Here is a 16,826-nt window from a genome sequence, read left to right as displayed (position 1 = left end):
GTGTATAGCCCAGCATTGAAAGATTTTCTTTTCATGTCAGTGGAGTGGAGTTTAATACCATACCTATTTCTCTTTTAATGGAAGTTTTTTATTTGCAGAGGGGAACATCAATGGGTGCTACATTTTTTCCCTTGTTTGCAAATATCTACATGGCCCATTGGGAGGAGTTTTATTTTATTAATTAAGTAAACTGGTTTCTGCCAATGGCAGATTTATTGATGACTTGATTGATATTGAACTCCACTGACCTGGAATTCACACATTTTGTGTGATACATTAACAAAAATTACATAAACCTGCATTTTACTCATCAGATTGCAACTAAAGTAAAAGGAAGTTATGACCAATCATTATAAAAAAGAAACCTGCTGGAATGGTGAAAGTATTAGGCTGCAATGTAATTGTACAGATAATGCAACTTTTGAAAAAGAAAGCAAGAAATTTCATTTGAGATTTAAAAATAGAGGATATTCAGATTAAGTTCTAAAACAGGCATGAAAAAACTAAACCAATTAAGGGCTCTTTCACACTTGTGTTGTTCTTTTCCGGCATAGAGTTCCGTCGTCGGGGCTCTATGCCGGAAAAATCCTGATCAGGATTATCCCAATGCATTCTGAATGGAGAGAAATCCATTCAGGATGCATCAGGATGTCTTCAGTTCAGGACCGGAACGTTTTTTGGCCGGAGAAAATACCGCAGCATGCTGCGCTTTTTGCTCCGGCCAAAAATCCTGAACACTTGCCGCAAGGCCGGATCCGGAATTAATGCCCATTGAAAGGCATTAATCCGGATCGGGCCTTAAGCTAAACGTCGTTTCGGCGCATTACCGGATCCGACGTTCAGCTTTTTCTGAATGGTTAACATGGCTGCCAGGACGCTAAAGTCCTGTCTGCCATGGTAAAGTGTAGTGGGGAGCAGCACACCCACCGTCCGCACGGCACCCGGGGCGCCCCAGAGCGTCCCACGCGCATTGGACCACGCATGGATCACGCGATCCATGCGCATGGGGCGCCCCGACGCCACCCCGGAGCGCCCCGGGAGCCGCACGGGCGGCAAGCACACTGCTCCCCCACTACCATGGCAACCAGGACTTTAATAGCGTCCTGGCTGCCATAGTAAAACTGAACGCATTTTGAAGACTGATCAGTCTTCAAATGCTTTCAGTTCACTTGCGGTGTTACGGATCCGGCGGGCACCTCCGGCAACGGAAGTGCACGCCGGATCCCAACAACGCAAGTGTGAAAGAGCCCTAAGAACTGAACCGTCATGAAATACAAAAAATAAATAAACAAATAAAGGAAAAACAAATGACTTTAGTAGCAACATACATCCGTCAATTTGCACAGGTCATGAGGATGTGTATAGATATCCCCCTATTCTATTTCAGGATCACAAATTGCGGGCAATTTTAGAACCAGGGAATAGGGTAGTAAGTAGGAAGGCACACACTTTCGGAGTCTATTTTTAGATAACCCCCCAAAAATGCATATGTGGATAAAAACTACAGGCTGCTACAAGTGCAGCTACAATAAATGCAGATTATGCTCATATATTAGCAACTTGCAAACAATGCAGTCTTCAATATGTTAGTTGCACGTCCAACAGCCTAAAAACCTGTATGCGCAAACATTTTTTGGACAGTTTCAATAAAAAAATATTTACGGTAATATCTCCATGTTATCAAAACATTTTAAGGAGATACATAAAGGGAATTTAAATAGTTTGTAAATAACGGGTATCGAAAGAGTGTTTCGTTCACATGGGGGAGGTGATTTGAATAGGAAAATCCTGAACCGAGAGTCATACTGGATTCTGATGCTTGACTGTAGGGTACCAAGAGGTCTGGATCAGAGACAGGATCTAATCTATAAATATTGAACAACTCTATTCTTTGTATTTTTGTATTTTTTATGTTTATATGTGTTTTAATATGGTTGCCCATGACGTAGACTCTGGTAATCAATTTAATTATGTAGACATGTGAACAAGCCTACGTTATGAGGGGAGCATAGGATTTAAGAAGTGGGTTAAACTCCTGTTGAATCAGGTTATGATTAAGACCTTGTGTCGAAACGTGTAAACCTCTGCATCGGCTCTTGTTCCTGTACATTATAATGCCTTGAATAAAAGTGAATTTTAGCTGTGGACGGACCTTGGTTTATTTTCCTGAAAAGTCCGGGTCTGGGAGTTTCGTGCATGCGGCACACAAGAGGTGGGTGAGCTCAAATTGTCTGCTGTTTAGGTGTCTGAACATGGCAGGCCTGTGGTTGCAGTAAAAATGCCCAGCACTCCACAACTAGGTAGCAGCGGGTGGATTGGGGGACAGAGGTAGCCCCCTCTCTGTCTGTCTAACCACTCAGATGCTGTTATATATAGTTACATCATAGGTCATTAAGGTGTTAATTATTATTGTCATATATTATTTATTTTCATAAATAAGAGTCAGAACTGCAGACAAAATAGAGGATTAACGGGAGGGGATATACTTGAAACTCTTGGGCCTCAATGCAATATCTGTAAATGGGCCTCCCACGTGGCCCTTGCAAAAAGCCAATTTTAGCCATTTTTGTTAGAAACAGACATTTACAACTAATTTGTTATTGTTTTATTTTTTAAGGTATGGATCATAATTTTTTTTCGTATAGTGATACAGAGACCACGTTTCTAGACGTTCCCTATGACTACACATCTGTCATGCATTACCCCAGTACAGCGTTCTCTGCCAATGGCAATCCAACAATTCAGACAAAGAAAGCTGCATTCAATAATCTTGCCGGGAAGCAAATGGATTTAAGTGCCAATGATGCCTTAAAGTTAAATCGACTGTACAACTGTTGTAAGTAAATATTCTAAAAAAAAGTGTTCATGCGTTTTTCATCCCTGCCTGCTCTTTTAAGACATTTGTATATTCATCATACAGCCAGTTTCAGGCTGGACAGCATTGGGCCCACCATGGGAAATTACTTTGATGGCCCACCCTCCTTCTATAGAGGACCTGTGCACATTTATTTAACATTTTGAACATTTACTTTTTTATACAGAGCAAATAATCAATGCAGTTTAAACAATTACAGGGGTTGTCCTATCTTGCCGTTTAAGGTGAGATGGGACTGAGCCCGATCTACGAGGTGGTTGGAAAACAGCAGAGAACGGGAACCAGGCACACAGAACAGCACAACAAGCTACGTTGCTTAAAAGTTATGGAAACAGCAGTGTGGGCCGATACTACGCTGTTTACTTGGCTCCCATGCATTGCAATGTGAACTAGGGGAACAGCAGAGCGACAGACTGATCTGCTGTTTCCTGGTCACCTGGCTGATGGTGCTTAGTCCCATCTCACCTTAGAAAAGTTGATATGGGACAGCCCCTTTAAAGAAGCATTCCAGTAGTTAAAAGATATCCCATATCCACAGGATAGAGAATAACTATTAGATAGATGCAAGTCCTACCCCCACTACCACAAGAATGGGTACCCCAAACCCTGCAGAGCCCCCGAAATGAACAAAGTGGCAGGTTGACCATGTGCACCTACACTTCATTCATCTCTACGGGAGTTCTCAGAGACAGCCAAGTACAGAACTCTGTAAATCTTGTATAGGGCCGTGCTGCTGAATTTCTACACCATAGGGCTCGTTTCTGGTAACCCGGACATGAAAGAAAAGGGCTTGAATCCACAAGAACTCGCTCCCTCAATCCACATAACCTGTAGGACACCAAAGGGTTCGCAAGATAGTAAAGCACTTCCTCGTCCGTTTGAATAAAAAAGTTTATTACACTCACAACCCTTTGGTGTCCTACAGGTTATGTGGATTGAGGATTGAGGGAGCGAGTTCTTGTGGATTCAAGCTCTTTTCTTCCATGCCCGGGTTACCAGAAACGAGAACTATGGTGGAGAAATTCAGCAGAGCGGTCCTATACAAGATTTACAGAGAATTACCTGGTGACTTTGACCCACGTAACTTTTTAGGATCAGCAGCGCTAAGATTTCAGGCAACGAATAAGAGACTTTTACTTTGTGACTTTTATCAAGTACAGAACTCGACTATTTACAGAACTCGCATAGAGGTGAATGGAGTGGCAGTTCACATGCCCGACCTGCCGCTTCATTCATTTCAGGGTATCATGAGGGTCCCAGTGGTAGGACCCCCACCAATCTAATAGTTATCCTTTATCCCATTGACCGGAATACCTCCTTAAAAACGCAACCTCACTGTTTTTTTTTCATCTCCTTGTTTTAAAAGCCATAACTTTTCTGTTGACATACGCTTATGAGGTGCTGTGTTTCTGGGACACGTTATCTCTTTTAATGGTATCATTGTGGAGTACATGTAATGTATTATACAGCTTTTAAAAAGGCTTTTTGGGGAGACAGATTGAAAGAATGCAGTGATTCAGCAATTGTACTGTATTTTGGTTTGTGTTTCTATGCCGTTCACTGTGTGGTATGTGATATAATGACTATATTTAGTTGGTCGGTGCTATTAAGCCAATACTGAATTTATATAGTTTTTCTATAATGTTTTTCTACTTTTGCAAAAAAATCTCAAAATTCATTTTCTTAGATTTTTTTTCCGTATCACTGCATTCAAAGGTGCATAACTTTAAATCTGTGTGAGGGCTTGAATCTGTGTGAGGGCTTGTTGTTTATGAGCCGAGTGGTAGCTTTCATTGGTGCCACTTCTGTTTACATAGACATTTTTGATTGCTATTTATTGCTTTTTTTGTGACGTGGAATGAACAAAAAGCAGCAACTCTTCCTTTTTTTAATCTTTTTTTTATCGTACAGCATAAAAATGTGATCATTTTATTTTATGAGTCATTATGAACGTGGCAATGCCAATTATGTATGTTTTTTTTATATATACATTTTCAATTAAAATTAACATAATTACTGATGAAAAAAGGTAATCTTTTGGTGTTTTTTTATTTGTTTTACTTGAACATGTGATCCCTTTTGTTCACATAATACACAGAAACACTTCTGTATTCCTATGTACATTATTATGATGACCCTCCTAGCAAAAAAGTGACAAAACAGACTAATCAAATTCCTTCCAAATTGGCTGTATGAAGGGTGGAGACCCCACTGATCATCAGTACCACTGTGGGGGGAACAAAATATTGCACTGTGGACTGTCTGTGTCCTGTACTGGTAACTAATCTATATGTGTGGAGGACAGAGTATTCTGGCTTGTCATACTGTGTTAGTCATTTTGGAGATTTGACCCACTAAGCAATTCAATACTCATTCATGTTTGTATGTTTAAAGGGAACCGGTCACCTGGATTTTGGGTATAGAGCTGAGGACATGGGCTGCTAGATGGCCGCTAGCACATCCGCAATACCCAGTCCCCATAGCTCTGTGTACTTTTATTGTGTAACAAAAACTATTTGATATACATGTAAATGAACCTTAGATGAGTCCTGTCAGAGATGAGTCCAGCATTCTCTGACTCTGAGCCCAGCCACGCCCACTGTGAAGGAGCCCAGCACCACCCCACATCTTCCGAATCTCCTCCTTGCTCCCCGCATCACAAAGCTAGAGCGCCATAATCTTGCGATGTGCGAGCTAGCGCATGCGCAGTTCGTTCCCTGAGGCTGATGCCAGCACAAGGAAGGAACACTATGCCGACACTGTTCATGCGCTAGCTCGCACATGCTGCGGTATTATCTGTCCTGAAAAGTCAAAAAGACTGAACTGAAGACATCCTGATGCATCCTGAACAGATTGCTCTCCATTCAGAATGCATTAGGATAAAACTGATCAGTTCTTTTCCAGTATTGAGCCCCTAGGACGGAACTCTATGCCGGAAAAGAAAAACGCTAGTCTGAAAGTACCCTAACACAGTGTTAATGAACCACAAAGCTAAACCAATAATATTAATATTGTGCCACTGTCTCCTTTATTGCACAAAGTAATACTATTACAATATTTTAATCTCATAAGTGCTGTGGTGTCAGTGGCCCCAGATAATGCTACTGTGTAGGTATAGTCCAGCATCAGGAATTTGAGCAGGTAATCACACGCTGTTTGTCAGCATTGCCAGATACAGTATTTTTTTTTTGCATGTGACTGTTGCATTTTATGCCCTCTTTATATATATGGTCTTTATATTACATGTGATAGACTTTCCTGTATTTTTATTGCGTTTGTGTTTCATTTTCCAGCTTCTTCTTTAACATTCCTGGATTCCTGTAGCTTTGAATCAGACGACATATGTGCCATGATTCAGAGCACAAATGACAGTACTGACTGGGAGTATGTTTCCAGTGTACCAGAAGGACCAAACACAGACCATACACATATGGGAAAAGGCACAGGTAATATCTGAAGTCATTCATATTACACTGTGAGATACCAAACAGTACAAGTTGTGACTTGTATAGTTTACACTTGCTGGGGACAGGGCTGGTGGCATTTTTTTTTTATTATTTTAATTTTTTATTTTACACTTTGTGCCCCCTATAATATCATACAAAACCTTTGGGAAGCATTTAAACATTACATTGTTTTCTATGCAGAGTTAACTGTGTACCGCTTGGACGTATCTAGACAACTGGTGGTCTGGTTAAGTAAATTTAGGTGTATCATTCCTTCAGCAGTTACTATTTAGTACGTATTGTATTCATGCTGTTATAGCATCAATATGGCCTTTAGTTCAAACAGTTCCTAGGTAGCTACCATTAAATCCTTGGTACTTCCCATGAGAGCCACTGTATCTGTCACCTATGATTCTGGGGACATCATCGGGTCAGCTCATAGCAGCCATCTTTTTCCAAGATCAACTGAAGGACATACATCATATTTAATCATCCTCCACACCCAGACTTAATGTGGCATCGCTGGTATGTTGAGGTTATTTGTTAACATTGCAGGATGTATATTCATTTATATTGATATGCTGTACTGAATGTAACCTGTGTTTATGTTTGCATAGCTTTGTACTGTAATGTGTTAAGGCAATTGCCATATGCTGATAAACCATAGTATGCATATCCGTTTTCTGTTCCTCCGTTTCATCTCAGTGGGGCTGCTCAAACTAGCAGGGAACTAGGAAGCTGGACCAATCAGACTCTGTGCTGGCATCACACGCCTCCTGAGGCGGGCTATTTAAACAGGCAGCTGCTGGCCACAGGTGCCTGTGGTTGGTTTCCGTAGCCTCACGAGCTAGCTGTGTGTCTGCTACTCTGGATCAGTGACCTTTACCTGCTGACTCTGACATGGCTTCTGATTTTATAAAAGAAAAATCACAGAAAATAATGCACTCATACAATAGATGCAAACATATATGGACTAAGCCCTCACTCTGATATGATAATATCTGAGACTTTCAGCCAATATATTTTGATCAAAACACATCTGTGCCCCCCTAACCACGCTAAGCAGGTCCTACTCTAAACCTATCATTTTGTTAATCTGAGCTTTGTACACTGGGCACAGACATGCTGGGTCAGAAAAGGGCCTTCCATAAATTTATGTAACAAAGCTGAAAGTTACTATTGTCCGGTACAAAGTCCAGTAGTGTCAGGCTCCAGCTGGCCTAGAGGGGTACAGGTGAATCCCCTGGTGGGCCCCTAGTCTCCCACTCCCTGCAGAAATGGAACATAACACAGTAGACTGGCTGTGCTACATACAGATAGTCAGTGTACAGCACCTTAACCAGCCTATCTTCATTTAAAAAACTGGGTAGATTATTTAAGAAACTACCCAGTTTATGATTATAGATGTGATCAAGTGGCTGAGATAACTTATAAGTACAGAGGCCGAACACAACAATGCTACGTCTGGTAAAATGAAGCCGCAAAGAGCAGCTGGTCTATATTCAATGACGTATATAAAAACATAAAGTGAAAGGTGGAATGTCACCGAAACTCACTTCACCAGGGAGGGGTGTAAAGGGATAAAGCTCAAGACACCCAATACAACCACCTCCCTCGCCTGGTTCGCTTGTAGAATGATTGGAAAATACGGTAGTCCACACCAGGGGTCTTCTGGTATAATCCCTTTAATAGGTAAAAAATCAGGTTGGCTCACTTGGTTGAGCCAGGGGGGTGCCAGAACAGAAGCAATGAGCGCTTCCATCAATACAGATGGAAGCGCTCATTGCTTTTCCCTTTATAAGATGCAATGCATCCTATAAAGGGAATACTAGTGAGCGCTTCCATAATGAAAGCGCTCACTAGTCTGCAGGAAGAGGGAGAGAGAAGCGGTGTGAGCGCTGTACAGTATTTACTCTTCCTCCTGCTCGCTCTTCTCAGGGCTCGCGCTGCTGTGTCCTGGCTGCCTGCAGCGTCAGGAAGTACAGAGCGCACTCTGACCTGGTGACTGCAGTGCAGCGCGGGCCCTGCGAAGACAAAGACAGCCAGGACAGGGAGAGTGGCGACAGGAGAGGTAAGTTACTTTATTATTTTGCAGTCTGATCTGAGGTCTGATATGGAGGTCTAGTGGGGGGTCTGGAGCGGTCTATGGGGGGTCTGGAGGTCTGACTGGGGGGGTCTGGAGGTCTGACTGGGGGGGTTATGGAGGTTTGACTGGGGGGGTCTGGGGGTCTGACTGGGGGGTCTGGAGGTCTGACTGGGGGTCTGGAGTGGTCTAATGGGGGGTCTGCAGGTCTGACTGGGGGGTCTTGAGGTCTATTGGGGGTTTGATTGGAGATCTGGAGGTCTGATTGGGGGGTCTGGAGGTCTGACTGGGGGGTTTGATTGGGGGTCTAGAGGTCTAATGGGGGTCTGATTGGGGGTCTGGAGGTCTAATAGGGGTCTGATTGGTGGTCTGGAGGTCTAATGGGGTCTGATTGGGGGTCTGGAGGTCTGACTCGGGGGTCTGGAGGTCTAATGGGGGTTTTATTGGGGGTCTGTAGGTCTGACTGGGGGGGGGGTCTAGAGGTCTTATGGTGGTCAGATATGGGGGTCTGGAGGTCTAATGGGGGTCTGGAGGTCTAGTGGGAGTCTGGAGGTCTAATGGGGGTCTGGAGGTCTGATATGGGGGTCTGGTCTAAGGTCTGATATGGGGGTCTGCTCTGAGGTCTGATATGTGGGTCTGGAGATCTGATATGGGGGTCTGGAGGTCTAATGGGGGTCTTATATGGGCGTCTTAAGTGAGGTCTGATATAGGGTCGGGGTCTTACATGGAGGTCTAATGGGGGTCTGATCTGAGGTTTAAAACTGGGGTCTTATATGGGTTCTGACAGAGGTCTAAAGGGGGTTTGGTCTGAGATGGGGGATCTCATTTAGGGTTTTATATGAGGGTCTGATCTGAAAGGAAGGGGGGATTTTTTTTGTACTAGTGCACAATATAAAGGGGTGTTCTGTGTGGTACCAGTATTTTCAGGGGGACTGTTTCTGCAGGAAAGTATTGGGGAGCACAGTGGACACAGTAATAGGGGTGGTATGATGGGGTGTTGAGAAGGTGGGAGGATGATTAAAAAGTAGAAAAGTAAGATGTCTGTTTGTTAAACTCTGCAGAGACGAGGTCACCATGGTGGTCTAACAGAAGAAGAGCAAAGAGAATATCTACATCAGAGAAGAGAAGTCACTGGATGTAAGAGGTACATATGTGGCGCTGTATGACCCTGTATGTTCTGTAGCGCTGTATGTAATGTTTTCCAAGTATGTCTTTAAAGGGGTTGTCCACTTTTTTTTCGTACGAGCGCTGCCTTCTCTGCTCTGTTTACCTGCTCATCACTGCAAATGCTACGGCAAGCAGTTGAACAGAACAGAGAAAGCAGCTCTCATATGAGCGCTGCCCTCTCTTCAAACAGCTGGGGGCACAGAGGGCATTACTACTATGGAGGGGGCACAGAGCCAGAGGGCATTACTACAATGAAGGGGGCACAGTAGGCATTATTTCTGTGAAGAGGGCACAATGGGGATTTCTACTATGGAGGGGGCACAGAGGGCATTACTAGCACAGTGGGCATTACTACTATTAGGGGGCACAATGGGCATTATTACTGTGGAGGCAAAATGGGCATTATTACTGTGAAGGGGGCACAGTGGGCATTATTACTAGGGGGCACAATGGGGATTATTACTATGAAGGGGACACAATTGGGATTATTACTCTGAAGGGGGCACAATGGAGATTATTACTCTGAAGGGGGCACAGATAGGGCATTACTACTGTGAAAGGAGAACAGAGAGGGCATAACTACTGTGAGAGGGCACAATGTGGGCATAACTACTCTGAGGGAGCACACATCTGTATAAAACTACTATGAAGGTTGTACAATGAGGGCAATACTACTGTGAGGGGGTACAATTTTTTTAAAGTATTGGGGGGGGGGGAGTGCCAGAGAAAGAACCCGCCCCGGGTGCCAAACATCCTAGGCACGCCACTGGGGCTCATGCACACAGCCGTTGCCGGGCCGTGCCCCTATTGCGGCCCGCAAACAGCGGGACCGGACCGGAATACATGGAATCTGGAAGGTCGTGCGAAACGGAGGCATGGAACCGCATGGATGCACTACAGAGTGCTTCAGTGGGGTTTCTGTCCGTGCCTCCGCACCACAAAAAAGTAGTGCATGCACTACTTTTTTGCGGACGGACCACGAAGCCAATTCAAGTTGAATGGGTCTGGATCTGTCTGCGGAATTTGCACGGATGTTGCCTGTGCATTGAGGACCGCAAATTGTGGTCCCCAATGCACAGAACAGCCGATCAACGGCTGTGTGCATGAGCCCTAACACTGTACAATCGCATCTCATCCTACAGCTGCACCTCCCATTCCAAAAAAAAGAAGATCTGCTTCTTACTTTAGAAGCCCACAGCCTTGACCATGGTTGGTTGATGCTGCTGTTAAGAAGCGAGCATTTTTAATATAAAAAAATGCCAAGTAAATTATGATGCACTTTAGACACTTTTTAAAAACTGCCTAGAAAAATAAGTAAGGTTAAAGGGGTTATGCGATGAATGATGTAAAAATTAGTTACCCCAATTGCTCTGCTAGATTCTCTCCAGACTGGTAGCTAAGGGGCATGCCCCTTCTGCTGTAGCATAGAGGGTGTGTCCATTCCGCTTCAGCTTAGAGGGCCATGTCCTTTCTGTTGCAGCTCTCGCCCTATAACTGTCAGAGCTTATTGCAGTTGAGAATGGAACTGAGCATGTGTGCCCAACTCATTAGGTAGACACCAAGGGGTACCATAATGAAGTAAATGGTTAAAAGGGGTGATTTATCAGAATTGCAAAAAGGGATGATTATTGGCTTTCAGGGCAAGGTTGGCAATATTTCTGATACTGCACAGTTTGTGAACTGCTCTCGTGCTCCGGTGGTGAAAGTGCATTTTAAATGGACAAATGGAACCATTATGAATAAGCGATGTGGAAACTGAGGAGCACCACATGCCACTTATATGAGAATTGAACATCGGCTACAAAGGTGTGGGAGGATGGACCGACATGCTACAGTGGAGCAGCTCACCACCGAAATGAACTAGGGCTTCCAGACGTGTGTCTAAAACAACAGTTCAGCGAACCTTACTGCGTATGTGGCTCCAAAGCAGACATTGCATCGATAAAAAAGCTTCCATTTTCACAGCAATATCGGAATTGCACCTATCCTGATTGGCACATGGTTGCCTTCTCCGTTGAGTCACATTTTCTGCTTCATTGAACAAATAATGTTGACGTGTCAGGAGAGAAACATTAGAGAACAAACACCCTGCGACCATTACTGGAAGAACACAAGCTGGTGATGGCAGCATTATGGTCTGGGGAATATTTTCATAGCATTCATATTCATTGATTTCATTATGAATCCATCCCTGCAGATCACATACACCCATACATGCTGATTGTCTTCCCTCGACATGTCACACAGCTAGAAATATCTGACCTTGGTTGGAAGAGCATGACCAAGAAGACTTCCAAGTACTAGCCCCCTAATTCTCCAGACTTGAACCTAATTGATCATCATGTTCACTCTATGGATTCTCCCCACGGACGCTCCAGCAACTGCGGGATCCACTGCAATCAGCATGGCTCTAGTCCAGATACCTGTCACAACCTACCAGGACCATATTGAGTCACTCCTGCCCATCTAGCTGCTGTCCATGCTGCACATGGCGGTTACTCTGGATATTAACTGTTGGTCATAATAATGTGACTCGAATGTGTCGGTTTTTTCATGCTGATTTATGTTAAAATATAAAGTTTAAAAGCCGTACAACCTCGTTATGAGAAGTGACAAAATGCAGTACACCCTATTTTTACTAGTGTACTGTGCATGAGGTGGCAAAAAGAAGTTTGTCTAACAAAATTTGTCTAACATGTCTAATGCTTTGCAAAAAATTTACGATGGTATTCGCCATATTTTATTTTTGTACATTTTAACCTGTCATAGCATAAATTCATGCATCTTAACAAAGTATTCATAAGTCTCATTCGTAACTTTTTTTTTTTCTTATTTAATTATTGTAGGATATTTTATGCACTTCAGCACAAGCATAGGCGAGACTGGGGATGAAGCTATACTGGAAAGTAGACTCTTCTACCCAGCGAGAGGATTTCAGTGTCTGGAATTCTTTTACTATCATAGCGGTAACGAGAGTGACCAACTGAACATCTGGATCAAGGAATACACCAATGATTCCCCCAACGGCAATCTGACATTTGTCAACTCTGTAACTGGTAATTTGTCTATCTGTCCATCTATGAGTCTGTATGTATGCCTGTTTATGGTATATTTTTTGAAGTTATGTTATTTGTTCAATTAGAATCATCAATAGTGTTGAGCGAATTGAAGTTGCCATATTTCCTCGTGCTTCGTGGTAGCAAATCAATTTAACCTGAAATAGTGTAGAAAATAAAAAAAAATCATACTTACCTGATCCATTTGCTCGCGACGGGTTGGCCGACGCCATCTTGCTGGAAGATCTCACACAAAATCCCATCTGGAGTGACGTATGACTTAACCACGGACCACACAAGATTTTGCGCCAGATCTTCAAGCAAGATGGCAGCGGCAGGCCTGTTGCGAGCAAATGGATCAGGTAAGTATGACTTTTTTTATTTATTTTTTTATTGTACACTCTGTTTTTTATATCAGATGCCAATTGCACCCACTACTTACAAAGAAATGTGCTTTGTGACAAAGTAATTCGTCATGAACCAAATTGTTTTGTAAAATTCAGCGAAGCAGCCAAATCAATTTTTTTAATAATTCGCTCATCTGTAATCGTTAATATTAAAAAGGTTTTGAGAACACAGGATCTATGGTTATAAAGGACCCCATTTTGTGTTCTACCTGGAATCAAAATCAATATGCGTTCTTATACAAATCTAACAGATACAGCATCAAGTCAGGGTGGGCAGCAATAAATGACAGAGTTAGAACACAGTCTAAATGGGTTGTTCATATATTGCTTTTGCTGTCTGTAGTGCATATCCATTTGAATGCAGTAAAAAAGAGCTCATTACTACAATGGTGCTACCCTTGACGTCAATGGGAGCAGCGTGCCAGTGACAAGCTCTGTCCACTACACAGTTGACAGCTCATAGCCTGGCTATGAGCTGAGCGCTGCGATTGGCCAGCGCTACAGCATAGGAGAAAGAGACGCCGGCAGGTTCCCCTGGGTGGAGCCTAACTATGAAGATACCGGATGCTATAACCGGAGAACGGAGCGGCGCCCGGGGATAATAGTAAGTGCAGGGGGATCCCTGGGCGCCGCTCTACACGTCTGTATAGTCAGTTTACATGCTTTATTCTGGTGAAAGGTCTTCTTTAAGAAACTTTACAGTAAAAACATACATTTTTACTACCTTTGGTGAAAAAAGAGGACACAAACATAAAATGTATGCATAACAATGTATGCAAGGCTAGCAGTCTTTGGCTGCTAATATCTCTCATCTCTCAGTGGTCAAGGCCATCAGAGTACTCACCTCTCCTGCTACAATGCGGTCTGTGTCACTTGCAGCAGCCACCTCCGCCTCCACCTTCCTGCTTGTGTATGCACTCTCCCTGGCTCTTAAGGGGCCAGCATGTGCATGGGATAATATGTCCCCAGACTATTACAGAAGTTCCTTGGGGTATATATTGCACCTTCCCCTATGGAAGGGTGCCTGAGCAATAATGTTCCTAGCTTGTCTAGTTCCCTTGAAAGTGCTTCTGCAACTGTGTATTCTAATCTCCTGTGTCTAGACCTCTCCCTGATAACTGTATGAACCATGTGACACCTGTCTTGTCCATGGGTCCACAATAGCACATGCTGGGTTACAATTCACAGGTAAGGAAAAATGAGATGTGAAGAGCCCTTTAGTCAATTCCAAACCACCAAACATTAACACCTTCACAAATGAAAAGGAACCAGGGAACCTTGTCACTCAAGCAAGCTGTGGTAGTTCTAAGGAAGGTTAACCAGTTGTTTAAGTCCAGGTGGTTAGTAACTATCTCTTCAAGGATGTTTTAAAACATCTTACAGAATTTTGCCTCTAAAAAATTGCATGATCAATTTATCTATTGACATATAGTATACAGGTTTAAGTTAAAGGGGTTGTGCAAGATATTTTTTTTAAATTCCCCCTCACCCAGTGGGATCTGTCAAAAGATCTATTCTTACCTACTCCCTGCCACTCTTTTCTGGTTTTGAGGCTCCCACTCTGCCTTCAACAGACTTCCGATTCCGTCCTGTCAACGTCTGTGTGAACAGGCCAAAGAGTGGCCTCAGCTTTAATGTGTTCCCAAGTATCATGTGACCCAAGAGAGCCAAGGAGCCAGAACAGAGCTGCAGGCATCTCTTTACAGGTCCTCCTGAGCATGAGGGGAATTTAAAAAAAATGTGGACCACCCCTTTAAGGCCAGGTGTAGCAGCTAAAGTGCAGCAGTAATATGGGGGAAAAATTGCATTTTTACCACAAATTACAGGAGTTTTAGAATGTTTAATTAAATGGCATTATGGTTATTACATATTATCTCCAACAGGAAGGAGGATAAGTATTAGATCGGTGGTAGTCCTACCAATGGGACCCCCCACTGATCATGAGAATGGGGACCCCATACCCCATGGAGCCCCCAAAATTGAATGGAGTGTCTGATCGGGCAAACGTGGAGCCACTCCATTAATTTCTAAAGGAGTTTTGGAGATTGCTGAGTACAGTGCTCCATATATTTTATTACACAATATAGAAACCCTATAGGGGAGATTTATCAAGTCCTGCACTTCAGAATTTTACCTTTGTACATAATAAAGAATAAATAGAATTTTTGCAAATTTTTGCATTTTTACAACACTCTAATAAAAAAAAAATAATAAAAAAAAAAAAAAAACCTGGAGTGGAATTAATATTGTCAACCTGAATTTTCCTTTTCTCTGAACAACTTATCCAAAAATCATGGACAGCCAACATTTTTTATGAACAAATCAGAAAACCATAATGAATTATAAAAATTACAAATAATACAAATAGTATACTGATATGACTTACTAGCAATTACTGTGAGCTGTAAAATGATAATTACACAATGGTCTACTCAAGTACCACTAGCCTCAAAAAATTAATGGACATATAAAAAAAAAATCACAGACAATGGAAAAAAGCCCCTTATTTTTACAGTTTATTCAGGAATTTTTGGACAGTTGGCAACCCCGATTAGCATTTCTAAACAAAAGTATAAGGTATAAAGATATGCCAAATTTAACATGCAACTAGTGAGAAGCAAAGTTTTTAAAAAATCTATTCGGATGCTTCGCCAAATTTTTTCAAGAAATTTGCTTCTTTCCGAATACATTTGTCACAAAGTGCGTTAAATCAGCTATATACCGGCCTGCAGGGAGAGTGAATCTCGGTGTACATCACTGTGCATTGCAGCAACATGCATATCTTGTCCTTTCTGAAACAGTTACTGTGCGTCAGTATGTCAGTATATGGACATGAGCATCGACGTGCAGGCCACCAACAATCCTAGCAAAACCCTAGCTAAACCAAAAGAAAAGCATACAGCAGTCTTTAGTAAAAGAAAAAAAAATGCTGTTCGCCCCTCAAAGACCTGTATCCTATTTACTCAATAGTGGAGCAAAAGAAGAACATAGAGGCAGTGCCAATAATGTAGTAGAGAAAAAAAAGGTTATTTTAAGCAAACACTTTCCTTTAACCACTTGCCATCTGGGCCATTTGCCCCCTTCCTGACCAGGCCTAATTTTGCAAAACTGACATATCTCACTTTATGTGGTAATAACTTTAGAACGCCTTTACTTATCCAAGTCATTCAGAGACTGTTTTCTCGTGACACATTGTACTTCATGATAGTCATAAATTTGAGTCAAAATATTTCACCTTTATTTATGAAAAAATCCCAAATTTACCAAAAATTTTGAAAAATTCACAATTTTCTAAATTTCAATTTCTCTGCTTTTAAAACAGAAAGTGATATCTCATAAAATATTTATTACTTAACATTCCCCATATGTCTACTTTATGTTGGCATCATTTTGGAAATGTCATTTTATTTTTTTAGGACGTTAGAAGGCTTAGAAGTTTAGAAGCAATTCTTAAAATTTTTAAGAAAATTGCCAAAACCCACTTTTTAAGGACCAGTTCAGGTCTGAAGTCACTTTGTGGGGCCTACATAGTGGATACCCCCATAATGACCCCATTGTAGAAACTACACCCCTCAAGTTATTTAAAACCGATTTTACAAACTTTGTTAACCCTTTAGGCGTTCCACAAGAATTAATTAAAAATAGAGATACAATTTCATAATTTCACTTTTTTGGCAGATTTTCCATTTTAATAATTTTTTTCCAGTTACAAAGCAAGGGTTAACAGCCAAACCAAACTCAATATTTATGGCCCTGATTCTGTAGTTTACAGAAACACCCCACATGTGGTTG

General features: G+C 42.2%; 1 protein-coding gene across 1 annotated transcript in view; it reads left to right on the top strand.

Annotated features, from left to right (window-relative positions):
• Positions 1-16,826, top strand: part of LOC121002434 (meprin A subunit beta-like) — a 93,911-nt gene that overhangs the window by 66,108 nt on the left and 10,977 nt on the right. The window contains exons 5-7 of the mRNA XM_040433890.1: positions 2,618-2,836; positions 6,169-6,321; positions 12,418-12,627. Of these exons, the coding sequence (XP_040289824.1) occupies positions 2,618-2,836; positions 6,169-6,321; positions 12,418-12,627 (582 nt within the window). The remainder of the gene's footprint in view (positions 1-2,617; positions 2,837-6,168; positions 6,322-12,417; positions 12,628-16,826) is intronic.

Source organism: Bufo bufo, chromosome 5 (genome assembly GCF_905171765.1).
Source record: "Bufo bufo chromosome 5, aBufBuf1.1, whole genome shotgun sequence".
In the NCBI taxonomy this organism is placed as follows: Eukaryota; Metazoa; Chordata; class Amphibia; order Anura; family Bufonidae; genus Bufo; species Bufo bufo.
This window is presented reverse-complemented; position numbering and strand designations above follow the sequence as displayed.